Genomic DNA, 20,399 nt, shown 5'->3' with positions numbered 1-20,399 from the left:
GCGGTCTGTTAAACATCTCTCTGCCGTAGGAGCGGTCTGTTAAACATCTCTCTGCCGTAGGTCTGTTAAACATCTCTCTACCGTAGGAGCGGTCTGTTAAACATCTCTCTACCGTAGGAGCGGTCTGTTAAACATCTCTCTACCGTAGGAGCGGTCTGTTAAACATCTCTACCGTAGGAGTGGTCTGTTAAACATCTCTCTAGCGTAGGAGTGGTCTGTTAAACATCTCTCTACCGTAGGAGCGGTCTGTTAAACATCTCTCTACCGTAGGAGCGGTCTGTTAAACATCTCTCTACCGTAGGAGCGGTCTGTTAAACATCTCTACCGTAGGAGCGGTCTGTTAAACATCTCTCTAGCGTAGGAGTGGTCTGTTAAACATCTCTCTACCGTAGGAGCGGTCTGTTAAACATCTCTCTACCGTAGGAGCGGTCTGTTAAACATCTCTCTACCGTAGGTCTGTTAAACATCTCTCTGCCGTAGGAGCGGTCTGTTAAACATCTCTCTACCGTAGGTCTGTTAAACATCTCTCTACCGTAGGAGCGGTCTGTTAAACATCTCTCTACCGTAGGAGCGGTCTGTTAAACATCTCTCTACCGTAGGAGTGGTCTGTTAAACATCTCTCTACCGTAGGAGCGGTCTGTTAAACATCTCTCTACCGTAGGAGAGGTCTGTTAAACATCTCTCTACCGTAGGAGCGGTCTGTTAAACATCTCTCTACCGTAGGAGCGGTCTGTTAAACATCTCTCTACCGTAGGTCTGTTAAACATCTCTCTACCGTAGGAGCGGTCTGTTAAACATCTCTCTACCGTAGGAGCGGTCTGTTAAACATCTCTCTACCGTAGGAGCGGTCTGTTAAACATCTCTCTACCGTAGGAGCGGTCTGTTAAACATCTCTCTACCGTAGGAGCGGTCTGTTAAACATCTCTCTGCCGTAGGAGCGGTCTGTTAAACATCTCTAGCGTAGGAGCCGTCTGTTAAACATCTCTCTGCCGTAGGTCTGTTAAACATCTCTCTACCGTAGGTCTGTTAAACATCTCTCTACCGTAGGAGCGGTCTGTTAAACATCTCTCTACCGTAGGAGCGGTCTGTTAAACATCTCTCTACCGTAGGAGCGGTCTGTTAAACATCTCTCTACCGTAGGAGCGGTCTGTTAAACATCTCTCTACCGTAGGTCTGTTAAACATCTCTCTACCGTAGGAGCGGTCTGTTAAACATCTCTCTACCGTAGGAGCGGTCTGTTAAACATCTCTCTACCGTAGGAGCGGTCTGTTAAACATCTCTCTACCGTAGGAGAGGTCTGTTAAACATCTCTCTACCGTAGGAGCGGTCTGTTAAACATCTCTCTACCGTAGGAGCGGTCTGTTAAACATCTCTCTGCCGTAGGAGCGGTCTGTTAAACATCTCTCTACCGTAGGAGCAGTCTGTTAAACATCTCTCTACCGTAGGTCTGTTAAACATCTCTCTACCGTAGGAGAGGTCTGTTAAACATCTCTCTACCGTAGGAGCGGTCTGTTAAACATCTCTAGCGTAGGAGCGGTCTGTTAAACATCTCTCTACCGTAGGAGCGGTCTGTTAAACATCTCTCTACCGTAGGAGCGGTCTGTTAAACATCTCTCTACCGTAGGAGCGGTCTGTTAAACATCTCTCTGCCGTAGGAGCGGTCTGTTAAACATCTCTAGCGTAGGAGCGGTCTGTTAAACATCTCTCTGCCGTAGGAGCGGTCTGTTAAACATCTCTCTACCGTAGGAGCGGTCTGTTAAACATCTCTCTACCGTAGGAGCGGTCTGTTAAACATCTCTCTACCGTAGGAGCGGTCTGTTAAACATCTCTCTACCGTAGGAGCGGTCTGTTAAACATCTCTCTACCGTAGGAGCGGTCTGTTAAACATCTCTCTACCGTAGGAGCGGTCTGTTAAACATCTCTCTACCGTAGGAGCGGTCTGTTAAACATCTCTCTACCGTAGGAGCGGTCTGTTAAACATCTCTCTACCGTAGGAGCGGTCTGTTAAACATCTCTCTACCGTAGGAGCGGTCTGTTAAACATCTCTCTACCGTAGGAGCGGTCTGTTAAACATCTCTCTACCGTAGGAGAGGTCTGTTAAACATCTCTCTACCGTAGGAGAGGTCTGTTAAACATCTCTCTACCGTAGGAGCGGTCTGTTAAACATCTCTCTACCGTAGGAGCGGTCTGTTAAACATCTCTCTACCGTAGGAGCGGTCTGTTAAACATCTCTCTACCGTAGGAGCGGTCTGTTAAACATCTCTCTACCGTAGGAGCGGTCTGTTAAACATCTCTCTACCGTAGGAGCGGTCTGTTAAACATCTCTCTACCGTAGGAGCGGTCTGTTAAACATCTCTCTACCGTAGGAGCGGTCTGTTAAACATCTCTCTACCGTAGGAGCGGTCTGTTAAACATCTCTCTACCGTAGGAGCGGTCTGTTAAACATCTCTCTAGCGTAGGAGCGGTCTGTTAAACATCTCTCTACCGTAGGAGCGGTCTGTTAAACATCTCTCTACCGTAGGTCTGTTAAACATCTCTCTACCGTAGGAGCGGTCTGTTAAACATCTCTCTGCCGTAGGAGCGGTCTGTTAAACATCTCTCTACCGTAGGTCTGTTAAACATCTCTCTACCGTAGGAGCGGTCTGTTAAACATCTCTCTACCGTAGGAGCGGTCTGTTAAACATCTCTCTACCGTAGGAGCGGTCTGTTAAACATCTCTCTACCGTAGGAGCGGTCTGTTAAACATCTCTCTGCCGTAGGAGCGGTCTGTTAAACATCTCTCTACCGTAGGAGCGGTCTGTTAAACATCTCTCTACCGTAGGAGAGGTCTGTTAAACATCTCTCTACCGTAGGAGCGGTCTGTTAAACATCTCTCTACCGTAGGAGCGGTCTGTTAAACATCTCTCTACCGTAGGTCTGTTAAACATCTCTCTACCGTAGGTCTGTTAAACATCTCTCTACCGTAGGAGCGGTCTGTTAAACATCTCTACCGTAGGAGCGGTCTGTTAAACATCTCTCTACCGTAGGAGCGGTCTGTTAAACATCTCTCTACCGTAGGAGCGGTCTGTTAAACATCTCTCTACCGTAGGAGCGGTCTGTTAAACATCTCTCTACCGTAGGAGCGGTCTGTTAAACATCTCTCTACCGTAGGAGCGGTCTGTTAAACATCTCTCTACCGTAGGAGCGGTCTGTTAAACATCTCTCTACCGTAGGAGCGGTCTGTTAAACATCTCTCTACCGTAGGTCTGTTAAACATCTCTCTACCGTAGGTCTGTTAAACATCTCTCTACCGTAGGAGCGGTCTGTTAAACATCTCTCTACCGTAGGAGCGGTCTGTTAAACATCTCTCTACCGTAGGTCTGTTAAACATCTCTCTACCGTAGGAGCGGTCTGTTAAACATCTCTACCGTAGGAGAGGTCTGTTAAACATCTCTCTACCGTAGGAGCGGTCTGTTAAACATCTCTCTACCGTAGGTCTGTTAAACATCTCTCTACCGTAGGAGCGGTCTGTTAAACATCTCTCTACCGTAGGAGCGGTCTGTTAAACATCTCTCTACCGTAGGAGCGGTCTGTTAAACATCTCTGCCGTAGGAGCGGTCTGTTAAACATCTCTCTACCGTAGGAGCGGTCTGTTAAACATCTCTACCGTAGGAGCGGTCTGTTAAACATCTCTCTACCGTAGGAGCGGTCTGTTAAACATCTCTCTACCGTAGGAGCGGTCTGTTAAACATCTCTCTACCGTAGGAGCGGTCTGTTAAACATCTCTCTACCGTAGGAGCGGTCTGTTAAACATCTCTCTACCGTAGGAGCGGTCTGTTAAACATCTCTCTACCGTAGGAGCGGTCTGTTAAACATCTCTCTACCGTAGGTCTGTTAAACATCTCTCTACCGTAGGTCTGTTAAACATCTCTCTACCGTAGGAGCGGTCTGTTAAACATCTCTCTACCGTAGGAGCGGTCTGTTAAACATCTCTCTACCGTAGGAGCGGTCTGTTAAACATCTCTCTACCGTAGGAGCGGTCTGTTAAACATCTCTCTACCGTAGGAGCGGTCTGTTAAACATCTCTCTACCGTAGGAGCGGTCTGTTAAACATCTCTCTACCGTAGGAGCGGTCTGTTAAACATCTCTCTACCGTAGCAGCGGTCTGTTAAACATCTCTCTACCGTAGGAGCGGTCTGTTAAACATCTCTCTACCGTAGGAGCGGTCTGTTAAACATCTCTCTACCGTAGGAGCGGTCTGTTAAACATCTCTCTACCGTAGGAGCGGTCTGTTAAACATCTCTCTACCGTAGGAGCGGTCTGTTAAACATCTCTCTACCGTAGGAGCGGTCTGTTAAACATCTCTCTACCGTAGGAGCGGTCTGTTAAACATCTCTCTACCGTAGGAGCGGTCTGTTAAACATCTCTCTACCGTAGGTCTGTTAAACATCTCTCTACCGTAGGAGCGGTCTGTTAAACATCTCTACCGTAGGAGCGGTCTGTTAAACATCTCTCTGCCGTAGGAGCGGTCTGTTAAACATCTCTCTACCGTAGGAGCGGTCTGTTAAACATCTCTCTACCGTAGGAGCGGTCTGTTAAACATCTCTCTACCGTAGGAGCGGTCTGTTAAACATCTCTCTACCGTAGGAGCGGTCTGTTAAACATCTCTCTGCCGTAGGAGCGGTCTGTTAAACATCTCTCTACCGTAGGAGCGGTCTGTTAAACATCTCTCTACCGTAGGTCTGTTAAACATCTCTCTACCGTAGGAGCGGTCTGTTAAACATCTCTCTACCGTAGGAGCGGTCTGTTAAACATCTCTCTACCGTAGGAGCGGTCTGTTAAACATCTCTCTACCGTAGGAGCGGTCTGTTAAACATCTCTCTACCGTAGGAGCGGTCTGTTAAACATCTCTCTACCGTAGGTCTGTTAAACATCTCTCTACCGTAGGTCTGTTAAACATCTCTCTACCGTAGGAGCGGTCTGTTAAACATCTCTCTACCGTAGGAGCGGTCTGTTAAACATCTCTCTACCGTAGGAGCGGTCTGTTAAACATCTCTCTACCGTAGGAGCGGTCTGTTAAACATCTCTCTACCGTAGGAGCGGTCTGTTAAACATCTCTCTACCGTAGGTCTGTTAAACATCTCTCTACCGTAGGAGTGGTCTGTTAAACATCTCTCTACCGTAGGAGCGGTCTGTTAAACATCTCTCTACCGTAGGAGCGGTCTGTTAAACATCTCTCTACCGTAGGAGCGGTCTGTTAAACATCTCTCTACCGTAGGAGCGGTCTGTTAAACATCTCTACCGTAGGAGCGGTCTGTTAAACATCTCTCTACCGTAGGAGTGGTCTGAGGAGGAGAGCGAGGACGAGGACAGTCAGCAGCCGCTCAGCAGAGAGGATTCTGGGATACAGGTGGACCGTACCCCCCAGGAGGACCAGGAGAAGACAGTCCCTGTTACCTGGACAGGTACAGATCATATACTCTCAATAGCTGAAGTCCAAATGGCACCCGATTCCCTGTATCGTGCACCCATAGGGCTCTGGTCAAAAGTAGTGCACTATGTAGGGAATTAGGGTGTCATTGGGGACGCAAGATACGACGTCAAATATTTCACACAAAAAAATTCTCATAGACATTTCTTGATGGAAAATATACATTTCTGTGATTACAGGGGGTTTATTGTGATTACAGGGGGTTTATTGTGATTACAGGGGGTTTATTGTGATTACAGGGGGTTTATTGTGATTACAGGGGGTTTATTGTGATTACAGGGGGTTTATTGTGATTACAGGGGGTTTATTGTGATTACAGGGGGTTTATTGTGATTACAGGGGGTTTGTTGTGATTACAGCGGGTTTGTTGTGGTTACAGTGGGGTTGTTGTGGTTACAGTGGGTTTGTTGTGGTTACAGTGGGTTTGTTGTCTTGTGATTACAGTGGGTTTGTTGTCTTGTGATTACAGTGGGTTTGTTGTTTTGTGATTTACAGTGGGTTTGTTGTCTTGGGATTACAGTGGGTTTGTTGTCTTGGGATTACAGTGGGTTTGTTGTCTTGTGGGTTTGTTGTCTTGTGATTACAGTGGGTTTGTTGTCTTGTGATTACAGTGGGTTTGTTGTCTTGTGATTACAGTGGGTTTGTTGTCTTGTGATTACAGTGGGTTTGTTGTTTTGTGATTACAGTGGGTTTGTTGTCTTGTGGTTACAGTGGGTTTGTTGTCTTGTGATTTACAGTGGGTTTGTTGTTGTGATTTACAGTGGGTTTGTTGTCTTGTGGTTACAGTGGGTTTGTTGTCTTGTGATTACAGTGGGTTTGTTGTCTTGTGATTACAGTGGGTTTGTTGTCTTGTGATTACAGTGGGTTTGTTGTCTTGTGATTACAGTGGGTTTGTTGTCTTGTGGTTACAGTGGGTTTGTTGTCTTGTGGTTACAGTGGGTTTGTTGTCTTGTGATTTACAGTGGGTTTGTTGTCTTGTGATTTACAGTGGGTTTGTTGTCTTGTGATTTACAGTGGGTTTGTTGTTTTGTGATTACAGTGGGTTTGTTGTCTTGTGATTTACAGTGGGTTTGTTGTTTTGTGATTTACAGTGGGTTTGTTGTCTTGTGGTTACAGTGGGTTTGTTGTCTTGTGGTTACAGTGGGTTTGTTGTCTTGTGATTTACAGTGGGTTTGTTGTCTTGTGATTTACAGTGGGTTTGTTGTCTTGTGATTACAGTGGGTTTGTTGTTTTGTGATTACAGTGGGTTTGTTGTCTTGTGATTTACAGTGGGTTTGTTGTTTTGTGATTTACAGTGGGTTTGTTGTTTTGTGATTTACAGTGGGTTTGTTGTCTTGTGATTTACAGTGGGTTTGTTGTCTTGTGGTTACAGTGGGTTTGTTGTCTTGTGATTTACAGTGGGTTTGTTGTCTTGTGATTACAGTGGGTTTGTTGTTTTGTGATTACAGTGGGTTTGTTGTCTTGTGATTTACAGTGGGTTTGTTGTCTTGTGGTTACAGTGGGTTTGTTGTCTTGTGATTTACAGTGGGTTTGTTGTCTTGTGGTTACAGTGGGTGAGCCTGATGCCAGGTCCTGGTTAGAGCAACATGTGGTTACGCCGTACTGGCAGGGCCACACTCCCCGCTTCCCTCACAGTCTCCATCTACACTCCAACCTGCTCAACATCTGGTATGACCCCTGAACTCAGAATGCAACCTGGGTTGAGTCCCAAATAGAACACTATTCCCTATATAGTACACTACTTTTGACCTGGCCCAGAGGGCTCTGGGCAGACATGGTTATCTGTGCATGCTGTGTTGATGTTTGAAGAGATTATAATTGAAAGCCTTGTTGCGTTTGTTTTTCTCCACAGGGACCAACACGTGTACAACACTGACCCGTTGTATCTGCCTGAAGAGAAAGCCTTTGTCACCGAGACCCAAGTGATCCGGGAGACACTGTGGTAAGATGGGATGGTTCTCTTGGTAGCGACTGTCGACATTTCCGTGCTGGCAGGTTGTGTAATTCCACTGAGACCTTTTGTTGTCCTCGTGGTCCTATTTCCATGCTGATGCTAGCAGGCATGACTCAGGATAGTCTTTACCATGGTAACCTTCTTAGACAATGAGCTGTGGACTTCTCCTCCTTCAGCCTTTATACTGGATAGTATCTTTTCCTTCTGGACTTTATGAGCTGGAAAAAACAAATGATCTGGTTAATGTACTATATAGTGGGGTCTGGTGATTGGTCTATATAGTGGGGTCTGGTGATTGGTCTATTGGTCTATATAGTGGGGTCTGGTGATTGGTCTATATAGTGGGGTCTGGTGATTGGTCTATATAGTGGGGTCTGGTGATTGGTCTATATAGTGGGGTCTGGTGATTGGTCTATATAGTGGGGTCTGGTGATTGGTCTATATAGTGGGGTCTGGTGATTGGTCTATTGGTCTATATAGTGGGGTCTGGTGATTGGTCTATTGGTCTATATAGTGGGGTCTGGTGATTGGTCTATATAGTGGGGTCTGGTGATTGGTCTATTGGTCTATATAGTGGGGTCTGGTGATTGGTCTATATAGTGGGGTCTGGTGATTGGTCTATATAGTGGGGTCTGGTGATTGGTCTATATAGTGGGGTCTGGTGATTGGTCTATATAGTGGGGTCTGGTGATTGGTCTATATAGTGGGGTCTGGTGATTGGTCTATTGGTCTATATAGTGGGGTCTGGTGATTGGTCTATATAGTGGGGTCTGGTGATTGGTCTATATAGTGGGGTCTGGTGATTGGTCTATATAGTGGGGTCTGGTGATTGGTCTATATAGTGGAGTCTGGTGATTGGTCTATATAGTGGGGTCTGGTGATTGGTCTATATAGTGGGGTCTGGTGATTGGTCTATTGGTCTATATAGTGGGGTCTGGTGATTGGTCTATATAGTGGGGTCTGGTGATTGGTCTATATAGTGGGGTCTGGTGATTGGTCTATATAGTGGGGTCTGGTGATTGGTCTATTGGTCTATATAGTGGGGTCTGGTGATTGGTCTATATAGTGGGGTCTGGTGATTGGTCTATATAGTGGGGTCTGGTGATTGGTCTATATAGTGGGGTCTGGTGATTGGTCTATATAGTGGGGTCTGGTGATTGGTCTATATAGTGGGGTCTGGTGATTGGTCTATATAGTGGGGTCTGGTGATTGGTCTATATAGTGGGGTCTGGTGATTGGTCTATATAGTGGGGTCTGGTGATTGGTCTATATAGTGGGGTCTGGTGATTGGTCTATATAGTGGGGTCTGGTGATTGGTCTATATAGTGGGGAAAAAACCCTGGTCCCTAATGGTGGGAAAGTTAGTGGGAGGGGTGGTAGGGGGAAGTGGCCAATGCCGGCATTTTAAATTCGACACTAATTTCCTGCACTTCTACACATTTTGCCCTGGGGCGTAGAGAACTTTTGACCGTTTCTTTTACAAGGAGCCTTGTGCTGCTAAGTTAGAAAATAAAATGACTTCAACTGTAGCTAGACATCAGTCAGAGATGTCTGCTGGTAGAACGCCTGTTCTATAGTGCTACTGAAGCACAAAATGAGTCTGATGCCGAGCAGAAATTACATTAAGAAGCTTTTTAAGATCTGTGTTTACTAAACTCGGCAAGATATTTGTTATGCGTTTTCTTTATTTCCTGCTTGAATTAACGCAGAATGTGTTAACACGACCCCTTATGTTTAAGTTGCTAAGTAAGTGGCTGAATTAATAAAGTGATGGGGCATCATCTTGTGTTAGCTTTCTGCCATGTTTGAGAAGTCCCTTTGGATCAGGTGTCTGTACAATACTATATAAATAGCCAGGAAACACAAGGACCGGCACACTTCAGTGGACTGGCAGGTAAAATTATACTTCTATGCCTGTGTGCTTCTAAACATTCATCGTTCAGCACTTCACTCGCAGTTCGTACACCATCTATTTTTAGTCGCAAATACGTGTAGCCCTGGCTCCAGAACTTTAGCTTCTACTTAAGTATATATTTTTAAACCTCACGCTTTTGGGCTGGATCTATCAATGTGTAGTTCATACATGCGGAATTACGGTTTTACCTCAATTAGCCACGAAATACTCCGTTTGAAAGTGACTGTTTTGTGGAAGCTGTGCAGTGCCACTTTCCCCTCGTACGCCAGCCCCCTAGCAATGCCAGTTCCAGCCAATGAGCTTCAGCTCCTCGCCATTTGAGTGACAGTAGGCAAGATGCACGCGCAGCAGAGAAAGAGGGAGCCAATGACGTGCTGCACAGATATGATGTCGTACTCCCGTTGTGGCTCTTGAGCGCTACGTTCAGAGCTACTGGTTAAAAACGATGCAAGTCTTCCGGAAAGTCTCTTTTTAGGGCTGTAATTGATCCATGATTGTTTGTCCCCAGGCTGCTCTCTGGGGTGAAGAAACACTTTATATTCCAGCATCAGGATGGGAAAGTGGTGGTCAGGAATGATGTGGTGGTCACTCACCTGACCAACGTAAGACTACAGTCTAATCATATTAACAATCTGGAACAAATTGGTCTCTAACATTGGAGTTCTCTGTCTAACCCCATCTCTCTCTCCTCTCCTCTCCTCTCTCCTCTCTCCTCTCTCCTCTCTCTTCTCTCCTCTCTCCTCTCTCTCCTCTCTTTTTCTCCTCTCTCTCCTCTCTCCTCTCTCTCTCTCCTCTCTCTCTCTCTCTCTCTCTCTCTCTCTCTCTCTCTCTCTCTCTCTCTCTCTCTCTCTCTCTCTCTCTCTCTCTCTCTCTCTCTCTCTCTCTCTCTCTCTCCTCTCTTTCTCCTCTCTCTCCTCTCCTCTCTCTCTCCTCTCTCTCTCTCTCTCTCTCTCTCTCTCTCTCTCTCTCTCTCTCTCTCTCTCTCTCTCTCTTGTCTCTCCTCTCTCTCTTGTCTCTCCTCTCTCCTCTCTCTCCTCTTTTTCTCCTCTCTCCTCTCTCTCCTCTTTTTCTCCTCTCTCTCTCTCTCTCTCTCCTTTTCTCATCTCTCTCTCTCATCTCTCTCTCCTCTCTCCTCTCTCTTCTCTCTCCTCTCTCCTCTCTCTTCTTTCTCCTCTCTCCTTTTCTCATCTCTCTCTCTCTCTTCTCTCTCCTCTCTCGTCTCTCTCTCTCTCTCCTCCTCTCTCTCCTCTCTCCTCTCTCTCTGTCTTTCTCCCTGCTAGAACTGCCTACGGTCGGTGTTGGAGCACATAGCAGTCTATGGCCAGGCAGTGTTCCGGCTGCAGAGTTTTATAGACGAGGTAACGGGTCACAACACTGAGCCCTGCCCTCCAGGCTCCTACTCCTCTAAGCAGAGGACCGAGCCTCCCTTCAGGACGTACCAGGCTTTCGTCTGGGCTCTCTACAAATACTTCACCTCCTTCAAGCAGGAGCTCACCACCATAGAGAGAGACCTCATAGGCAAAGGCAGGTTTACCTTGCATCGTTATACGTTCATTAGTTTATCCTGTGGCTTTTGTCTGATGTATACTGTTATTAGAGTTGCAAAGTTCTGCTAACTGCCATGTCGTAGTCGGAGGTGACACTGTTATAACCTGTTATAACGTCTAGATGAGACGGTGACCCTGTTATAACCTCTAGATGAGACGGCGACCCTGTTATAACCTCTAGATGAGACGGTGACCCTGTTATAACCTCTAGATGAGACGGTGACCCTGTTATAACCTCTAGATGAGACGGTGACCCCGTTATAACCTCTGTAGATGAGACGGTGACCCTGTTATAACCTCTAGATGAGACGGTGACCCTGTTATAACCTCTGTAGATGAGACGGTGACCCTGTTATAACCTCTAGATGAGACGGTGACCCTGTTATAACCTCTGTAGATGAGACGGTGACCCTGTTATAACCTCTAGATGAGACGGTGACCCTGTTATAACCTCTAGATGAGACGGTGACCCTGTTATAACCTCTAGATGAGACGGTGACCCTGTTATAACCCCTCTTTAGATGAGACGGTGACCCTGTTATAACGTCTGGATGAGACGGTGACCCTGTTATAACCTCTAGATGAGACGGTGACCCTGTTATAACCTCTAGATGAGACGGTGACCCTGTTATAACCTCTAGATGAGACGGTGACCCTGTTATAACCTCTAGATGAGACGGTGACCCTGTTATAACCTCTAGATGAGACGGTGACCCTGTTATAACCTCTAGATGAGACGGTGACCCTGTTATAACCTCTGTAGATGAGACGGTGACCCTGTTATAACCTCTAGATGAGACGGTGACCCTGTTATAACCTCTCTAGATGAGACGGTGACCCTGCTATAACCTCTAGATGAGACGGTGACCCTGTTATAACCTCTAGATGAGACGGTGACCCTGTTATAACCTCTGTAGATGAGACGGTGACCCTGTTATAACCTCTAGATGAGACGGTGACCCTGTTATAACCTCTAGATGAGACGGTGACCCTGTTATAACCTCTTTAGATGAGACGGTGACTAGATGAGACCTGTTATAACCCCTCTTTAGATGAGACAGTGACCCTGTTATAACCTCTGGATGAGACGGTGACCCTGTTATAACCTCTGGATGAGACGGTGACCCTGTTATAACCTCTAGATGAGACGGTGACCCTGTTATAACTTCTAGATGAGACGGTGACCCTGTTATAACCTCTAGATGAGACGGTGACCCTGTTATAACCTCTGGATGAGACGGTGACCCTGTTATAACCTCTAGATGAGACGGTGACCCTGTTATAACCTCTAGATGAGACGGTGACCCTGTTATAACCTCTAGATGAGACGGTGACCCTGTTATAACCTCTGTAGATGAGACGGTGACCCTGTTATAACCTCTAGATGAGACGGTGACCCTGTTATAACCTCTGTAGATGAGACGGTGACCCTGTTATAACCTCTAGATGAGACGGTGACCCTGTTATAACCTCTAGATGAGACGGTGACCCTGTTATAACCTCTTTAGATGAGACGGTGACCCTGTTATAACCTCTAGATGAGACGGTGACCCTGTTATAACCCCTCTTTAGATGAGACAGTGACCCTGTTATAACCTCTAGATGAGACGGTGACCCTGTTATAACCTCTAGATGAGACGGTGACCCTGTTATAACCTCTTTAGATGAGACGGTGACCCTGTTATAACCTCTAGATGAGACGGTGACCCTGTTATAACCTCTAGATGAGACGGTGACCCTGTTATAACCTCTGGATGAGACGGTGACCCTGTTATAACCTCTAGATGAGACGGTGACCCTGTTATAACCTCTAGATGAGACGGTGACCCTGTTATAACCTCTAGATGAGACGGTGACCCTGTTATAACCTCTGAGATGAGACGGTGACCCTGTTATAACCTCTAGATGAGACGGTGACCCTGTTATAACCTCTGGATGAGACGGTGACCCTGTTATAACCTCTAGATGAGACGGTGACCCTGTTATAACCTCTAGATGAGACTGTGACCCTGTTATAACCTCTGTAGATGAGACGGTGACCCTGTTATAACCTCTTTAGATGAGACGGTGACCCTGTTATAACCTCTCTAGATGAGACGGTGACCCTGTTCTAACCTCTGTAGATGAGACGGTGACCCTGTTATAACCTCTAGATGAGACGGTGACCCTGTTATAACCTCTAGATGAGACGGTGACCCTGTTATAACGTCTAGATGAGACGGTGACCCTGTTATAACCTCTAGATGAGACGGTGACCCTGTTATAACCTCTGGATGAGACGGTGACCCTGTTATAACCTCTAGATGAGACGGTGACCCTGTTATAACCTCTAGATGAGACGGTGACCCTGTTATAACCTCTGTAGATGAGACGGTGACCCTGTTATAACCTCTGTAGATGAGACGGTGACCCTGTTATAACCTCTGGATGAGACGGTGACCCTGTTATAACCTCTAGATGAGACGGTGACCCTGTTATAACCTCTAGATGAGACGGTGACCCTGTTATAACCTCTGTAGATGAGACGGTGACCCTGTTATAACCTCTGGATGAGACGGTGACCCTGTTATAACCTCTAGATGAGACGGTGACCCTGTTATAACCTCTAGATGAGACGGTGACCCTGTTATAACCTCTGTAGATGAGACGGTGACCCTGTTATAACCCCTCTTTAGATGAGACAGTGACCCTGTTATAACCTCTAGATGAGACGGTGACCCTGTTATAACCTCTAGATGAGACGGTGACCCTGTTATAACCTCTAGATGAGACGGTGACCCTGTTATAACGTCTAGATGAGACGGTGGCCCTGTTCTAACCTCTGTAGATGAGGTGGTGACCCTGTTATAACCTCTAGATGAGACGGTGACCCTGTTATAACGTCTAGATGAGACGGTGACCCTGTTATAACCTCTAGATGAGACGGTGACCCTGTTATAACCTCTAGATGAGACGGTGACCCTGTTATAACCTGTAGATGAGACGGTGACCCTGTTATAACCTCTAGATGAGACGGTGACCCTGTTATAACCTCTGTAGATGAGACGGTGACCCTGTTATAACCTCTAGATGAGACGGTGACCCTGTTATAACCTCTGTAGATGAGACGGTGACCCTGTTATAACCTCTAGATGAGACGGTGACCCTGTTATAACCTCTAGATGAGACGGTGACCCTGTTATAACCTTTAGATGAGACGGTGACCCCGTTATAACGTCTAGATGAGACGGTGACCCTGTTATAACCTCTAGATGAGACGGTGACCCTGTTATAACCTCTAGATGAGACGGTGACCCTGTTATAACCTCTAGATGAGACGGTGACCCTGTTATAACGTCTAGATGAGACGGTGACCCTGTTATAACCTCTAGATGAGACGGTGACCCTGTTATAACCTCTAGATGAGACGGTGACCCTGTTATAACCTCTCTAGATGAGACGGTGACCCTGTTATAACCTCTAGATGAGACGGTGACCCTGTTATAACCTCTCTAGATGAGACGGTGACCCTGCTATAACCTCTAGATGAGACGGTGTCCCTGTTATAACCTCTAGATGAGACGGTGACCCTGTTATAACCTCTAGATGAGACGGTGACCCTGTTATAACCTCTAGATGAGACGGTGACCCTGTTATAACCTCTGTAGATGAGACGGTGACCCTGTTATAACCTCTAGATGAGACGGTGACCCTGTTATAACCTCTGTAGATGAGACGGTGACCCTGTTATAACCTCTAGATGAGACGGTGACCCTGTTATAACCTCTAGATGAGACGGTGACCCTGTTATAACCTCTAGATGAGACGGTGACCCTGTTATAACCTCTAGATGAGACGGTGACCCTGTTATAACCTCTAGATGAGACGGTGACCCTGTTATAACCTCTAGATGAGACGGTGACCCTGTTATAACGTCTAGATGAGACGGTGACCCTGTTATAACCTCTAGATGAGACGGTGACCCTGTTATAACCTCTAGATGAGACGGTGACCCTGTTATAACCTCTCTAGATGAGACGGTGACCCTGTTATAACCTCTAGATGAGACGGTGACCCTGTTATAACCTCTAGATGAGACGGTGACCCTGTTATAACCTCTGTAGATGAGACGGTGACCCTGTTATAACCTCTAGATGAGACGGTGACCCTGTTATAACCTCTAGATGAGACGGTGACCCTGTTATAACCTCTAGATGAGACGGTGACCCTGTTATAACCTCTAGATGAGACGGTGACCCTGTTATAACCTCTAGATGAGACGGTGACCCTGTTATAACCTCTAGATGAGACGGTGACCCTGTTATAACCTCTAGATGAGACGGTGACCCTGTTATAACCTCTAGATGAGACGGTGACCCTGTTATAACCTCTCTAGATGAGACGGTGACCCTGTTCTAACCTCTAGATGAGACGGTGACCCTGTTATAACCTCTAGATGAGACGGTGACCCTGTTATAACCTCTAGATGAGACGGTGACCCTGTTATAACCTCTAGATGAGACGGTGACCCTGTTATAACCTCTAGATGAGACGGTGACCCTGTTATAACCTCTAGATGAGACGGTGACCCTGTTATAACCTCTGTAGATGAGACGGTGACCCTGTTATAACCTCTGTAGATGAGACGGTGACCCTGTTATAACCTCTGGATGAGACGGTGACCGTGTTATAACCTCTAGATGAGACGGTGACCCTGTTATAACCTCTAGATGAGACGGTGACCCTGTTATAACCTCTGTAGATGAGACGGTGACCCTGTTATAACCTCTGGATGAGACGGTGACCCTGTTATAACGTCTAGATGAGACGGTGACCCTGTTATAACCTCTCTAGATGAGACGGTGACCCTGTTCTAACCTCTGTAGATGAGACGGTGACCCTGTTCTAACCTCTGTAGATGAGACGGTGACCCTGTTATAACCTCTAGATGAGACGGTGACCCTGTTATAACCTCTGTAGATGAGACGGTGACCCTGTTATAACGTCTAGATGAGACTGTGACCCTGTTATAACCTCTAGATGAGACGGTGACCCTGTTATAACGTCTAGATGAGACGGTGACCCTGTTATAACCTCTGGATGAGACGGTGACCCTGTTATAACCTCTGGATGAGACGGTGACCCTGTTATAACCTCTAGATGAGACGGTGACCCTGTTATAACCTCTAGATGAGACGGTGACCCTGTTATAACCTCTGTAGATGAGACGGTGACCCTGTTATAACCTCTAGATGAGACGGTGACCCTGTTATAACCTCTGTAGATGAGACGGTGACCCTGTTATAACCTCTGGATGAGACGGTGACCCTGTTATAACCTCTAGATGAGACGGTGACCCTGTTATAACCTCTAGATGAGACGGTGACCCTGTTATAACCTCTAGATGAGACGGTGACCCTGTTATAACCTCTGTAGATGAGACGGTGACCCTGTTATAACCCCTCTTTAGATGAGACAGTGACCCTGTTATAACCTCTAGATGAGACGGTGACCCTGTTATAACCTCTAGATGAGACGGTGACCCTGTTATAACCTCTAGATGAGACGGTGACCCTGTTATAACCTCTGGATGAGACGGTGACCCTGTTATAACCTCTAGATGAGACGGTGACCCTGTTATAACCTCTAGATGAGACGGTGACCCTGTTATAACCTCTGTAGATGAGACGGTGACCCTGTTATAACCTCTGTAGATGAGACGGTGACCCTGTTATAACCTCTGGATGAGACGGTGACCCTGTTATAACCTCTAGATGAGACGGTGACCCTGTTATAACCTCTAGATGAGACGGTGACCCTGTTATAACCTCTGTAGATGAGACGGTGACCCTGTTATAACCTCTGGATGAGACGGTGACCCTGTTATAACCTCTAGATGAGACGGTGACCCTGTTATAACCTCTCTAGATGAGACGGTGACCCTGTTATAACCCCTCTTTAGATGAGACAGTGACCCTGTTATAACCTCTAGATGAGACGGTGACCCTGTTATAACCTCTAGATGAGACGGTGACCCTGTTATAACCTCTAGATGAGACGGTGACCCTGTTATAACGTCTAGATGAGACGGTGGCCCTGTTCTAACCTCTGTAGATGAGATGGTGACCCTGTTATAACCTCTAGATGAGACGGTGACCCTGTTATAACGTCTAGATGAGACGGTGACCCTGTTATAACCTCTAGATGAGACGGTGACCCTGTTATAACCTCTAGATGAGACGGTGACCCTGTTATAACCTCTGTAGATGAGACGGTGACCCTGTTATAACCTCTAGATGAGACGGTGACCCTGTTATAACCTCTGTAGATGAGACGGTGACCCTGTTATAACCTCTAGATGAGACGGTGACCCTGTTATAACCTCTAGATGAGACGGTGACCCTGTTATAACCTCTAGATGAGACGGTGACCCTGTTATAACCTCTAGATGAGACGGTGACCCTGTTATAACCTTTAGATGAGACGGTGACCCCGTTATAACCTCTAGATGAGACGGTGACCCTGTTATAACCTTTAGATGAGACGGTGACCCTGTTATAACCTTTAGATGAGACGGTGACCCTGTTATAACCTCTGTAGATGAGACGGTGACCCTGTTATAACCCCTCTTTAGATGAGACAGTGACCCTGTTATAACCTCTAGATGAGACGGTGACCCTGTTATAACCTCTAGATGAGACGGTGACCCTGTTATAACCTCTAGATGAGACGGTGACCCTGTTATAACGTCTAGATGAGACGGTGGCCCTGTTCTAACCTCTGTAGATGAGACGGTGACCCTGTTATAACCTCTAGATGAGACGGTGACCCTGTTATAACGTCTAGATGAGACGGTGACCCTGTTATAACCTCTAGGTGAGACGGTGACCCTGTTATAACCTCTAGATGAGACGGTGACCCTGTTATAACCTCTGTAGATGAGACGGTGACCCTGTTATAACCTCTAGATGAGACGGTGACCCTGTTATAACCTCTGTAGATGAGACGGTGACCCTGTTATAACCTCTAGATGAGACGGTGACCCTGTTATAACCTCTAGATGAGACGGTGACCCTGTTATAACCTCTAGATGAGACGGTGACCCTGTTATAACCTCTAGATGAGACGGTGACCCTGTTATAACCTTTAGATGAGACGGTGACCCTGTTATAACCTTTAGATGAGACGGTGACCCTGTTATAACGTCTAGATGAGACGGTGACCCTGTTATAACCTCTAGATGAGACGGTGACCCTGTTATAACCTCTAGATGAGACGGTGACCCTGTTATAACCTCTAGATGAGACGGTGACCCTGTTATAACCTCTAGATGAGACGGTGACCCTGTTATAACCTCTAGATGAGACGGTGACCCTGTTATAACCTCTAGATGAGACGGTGACCCTGTTATAACCTCTCTAGATGAGACGGTGACCCTGTTATAACCTCTAGATGAGACGGTGACCCTGTTATAACCTCTCTAGATGAGACGGTGACCCTGCTATAACCTCTAGATGAGACGGTGACCCTGTTATAACCTCTAGATGAGACGGTGACCCTGTTATAACCTCTGGATGAGACGGTGACCCTGTTATAACCTCTAGATGAGACGGTGACCCTGTTATAACCTCTAGATGAGACTGTGACCCTGTTATAACCTCTGTAGATGAGACGGTGACCCTGTTATAACCTCTTTAGATGAGACGGTGACCCTGTTATAACCTCTCTAGATGAGACGGTGACCCTGTTCTAACCTCTGTAGATGAGACGGTGACCCTGTTATAACCTCTAGATGAGACGGTGACCCTGTTATAACCTCTAGATGAGACGGTGACCCTGTTATAACGTCTAGATGAGACGGTGACCCTGTTATAACCTCTAGATGAGACGGTGACCCTGTTATAACCTCTGGATGAGACGGTGACCCTGTTATAACCTCTAGATGAGACGGTGACCCTGTTATAACCTCTAGATGAGACGGTGACCCTGTTATAACCTCTGTAGATGAGACGGTGACCCTGTTATAACCTCTGTAGATGAGACGGTGACCCTGTTATAACCTCTGGATGAGACGGTGACCCTGTTATAACCTCTAGATGAGACGGTGACCCTGTTATAACCTCTAGATGAGACGGTGACCCTGTTATAACCTCTGGATGAGACGGTGACCCTGTTATAACCTCTAGATGAGACGGTGACCCTGTTATAACCTCTAGATGAGACTGTGACCCTGTTATAACCTCTGTAGATGAGACGGTGACCCTGTTATAACCTCTTTAGATGAGACGGTGACCCTGTTATAACCTCTCTAGATGAGACGGTGACCCTGTTATAACCTCTAGATGAGACGGTGACCCTGTTATAACCTCTAGATGAGACGGTGACCCTGTTATAACCTCTAGATGAGACGGTGACCCTGTTATAACCTCTAGATGAGACGGTGACCCTGTTATAACCTCTAGATGAGACGGTGACCCTGTTATAACCTCTAGATGAGACGGTGACCCTGTTATAACCTCTCTAGATGAGACGGTGACCCTGTTATAACCTCTAGATGAGACGGTGACCCTGTTATAACCTCTCTAGATGAGACGGTGACCCTGCTATAACCTCTAGATGAGACGGTGACCCTGTTATAACCTCTAGATGAGACGGTGACCCTGTTATAACCTCTGGATGAGACGGTGACCCTGTTATAACCTCTAGATGAGACGGTGACCCTGTTATAACCTCTAGATGAGACTGTGACCCTGTTATAACCTCTGTAGATGAGACGGTGACCCTGTTATAACCTCTTTAGATGAGACGGTGACCCTGTTATAACCTCTCTAGATGAGACGGTGACCCTGTTCTAACCTCTGTAGATGAGACGGTGACCCTGTTATAACCTCTAGATGAGACGGTGACCCTGTTATAACCTCTAGATGAGACGGTGACCCTGTTATAACGTCTAGATGAGACGGTGACCCTGTTATAACCTCTAGATGAGACGGTGACCCTGTTATAACCTCTGGATGAGACGGTGACCCTGTTATAACCTCTAGATGAGACGGTGACCCTGTTATAACCTCTAGATGAGACGGTGACCCTGTTATAACCTCTGTAGATGAGACGGTGACCCTGTTATAACCTCTGTAGATGAGACGGTGACCCTGTTATAACCTTTAGATGAGACGGTGACCCTGTTATAACGTCTAGATGAGACGGTGACCCTGTTATAACCTCTAGATGAGACGGTGACCCTGTTATAACCTCTAGATGAGACGGTGACCCTGTTATAACCTCTAGATGAGACGGTGACCCTGTTATAACCTCTAGATGAGACGGTGACCCTGTTATAACCTCTAGATGAGACGGTGACCCTGTTATAACCTCTAGATGAGACGGTGACCCTGTTATAACCTCTCTAGATGAGACGGTGACCCTGTTATAACCTCTAGATGAGACGGTGACCCTGTTATAACCTCTCTAGATGAGACGGTGACCCTGCTATAACCTCTAGATGAGACGGTGACCCTGTTATAACCTCTAGAT

General features: G+C 46.6%; 1 protein-coding gene across 4 annotated transcripts in view; it reads left to right on the top strand.

The window, feature by feature from the left end:
* The window catches only part of tubgcp5 (tubulin gamma complex component 5), a 110,930-nt gene that overhangs the window by 31,138 nt on the left and 59,393 nt on the right, over positions 1-20,399 (top strand). For all 4 annotated transcript variants that reach the window (XR_011667922.1, XM_071342168.1, XM_071342170.1 and 1 more), the window contains exons 6-10: positions 5,318-5,444; positions 7,021-7,138; positions 7,323-7,412; positions 9,848-9,941; positions 10,620-10,863. Coding sequence is in view for 3 of the 4 variants with exons in the window: in XM_071342168.1 (XP_071198269.1) it covers positions 5,318-5,444; positions 7,021-7,138; positions 7,323-7,412; positions 9,848-9,941; positions 10,620-10,863 (673 nt within the window). In the remaining variant the exon portion in view is untranslated. The remainder of the gene's footprint in view (positions 1-5,317; positions 5,445-7,020; positions 7,139-7,322; positions 7,413-9,847; positions 9,942-10,619; positions 10,864-20,399) is intronic.

This window comes from Salvelinus alpinus, chromosome 15, assembly GCF_045679555.1.
Source record: "Salvelinus alpinus chromosome 15, SLU_Salpinus.1, whole genome shotgun sequence".
NCBI lineage: Eukaryota > Metazoa > Chordata > Actinopteri > Salmoniformes > Salmonidae > Salvelinus > Salvelinus alpinus.
This window is presented reverse-complemented; position numbering and strand designations above follow the sequence as displayed.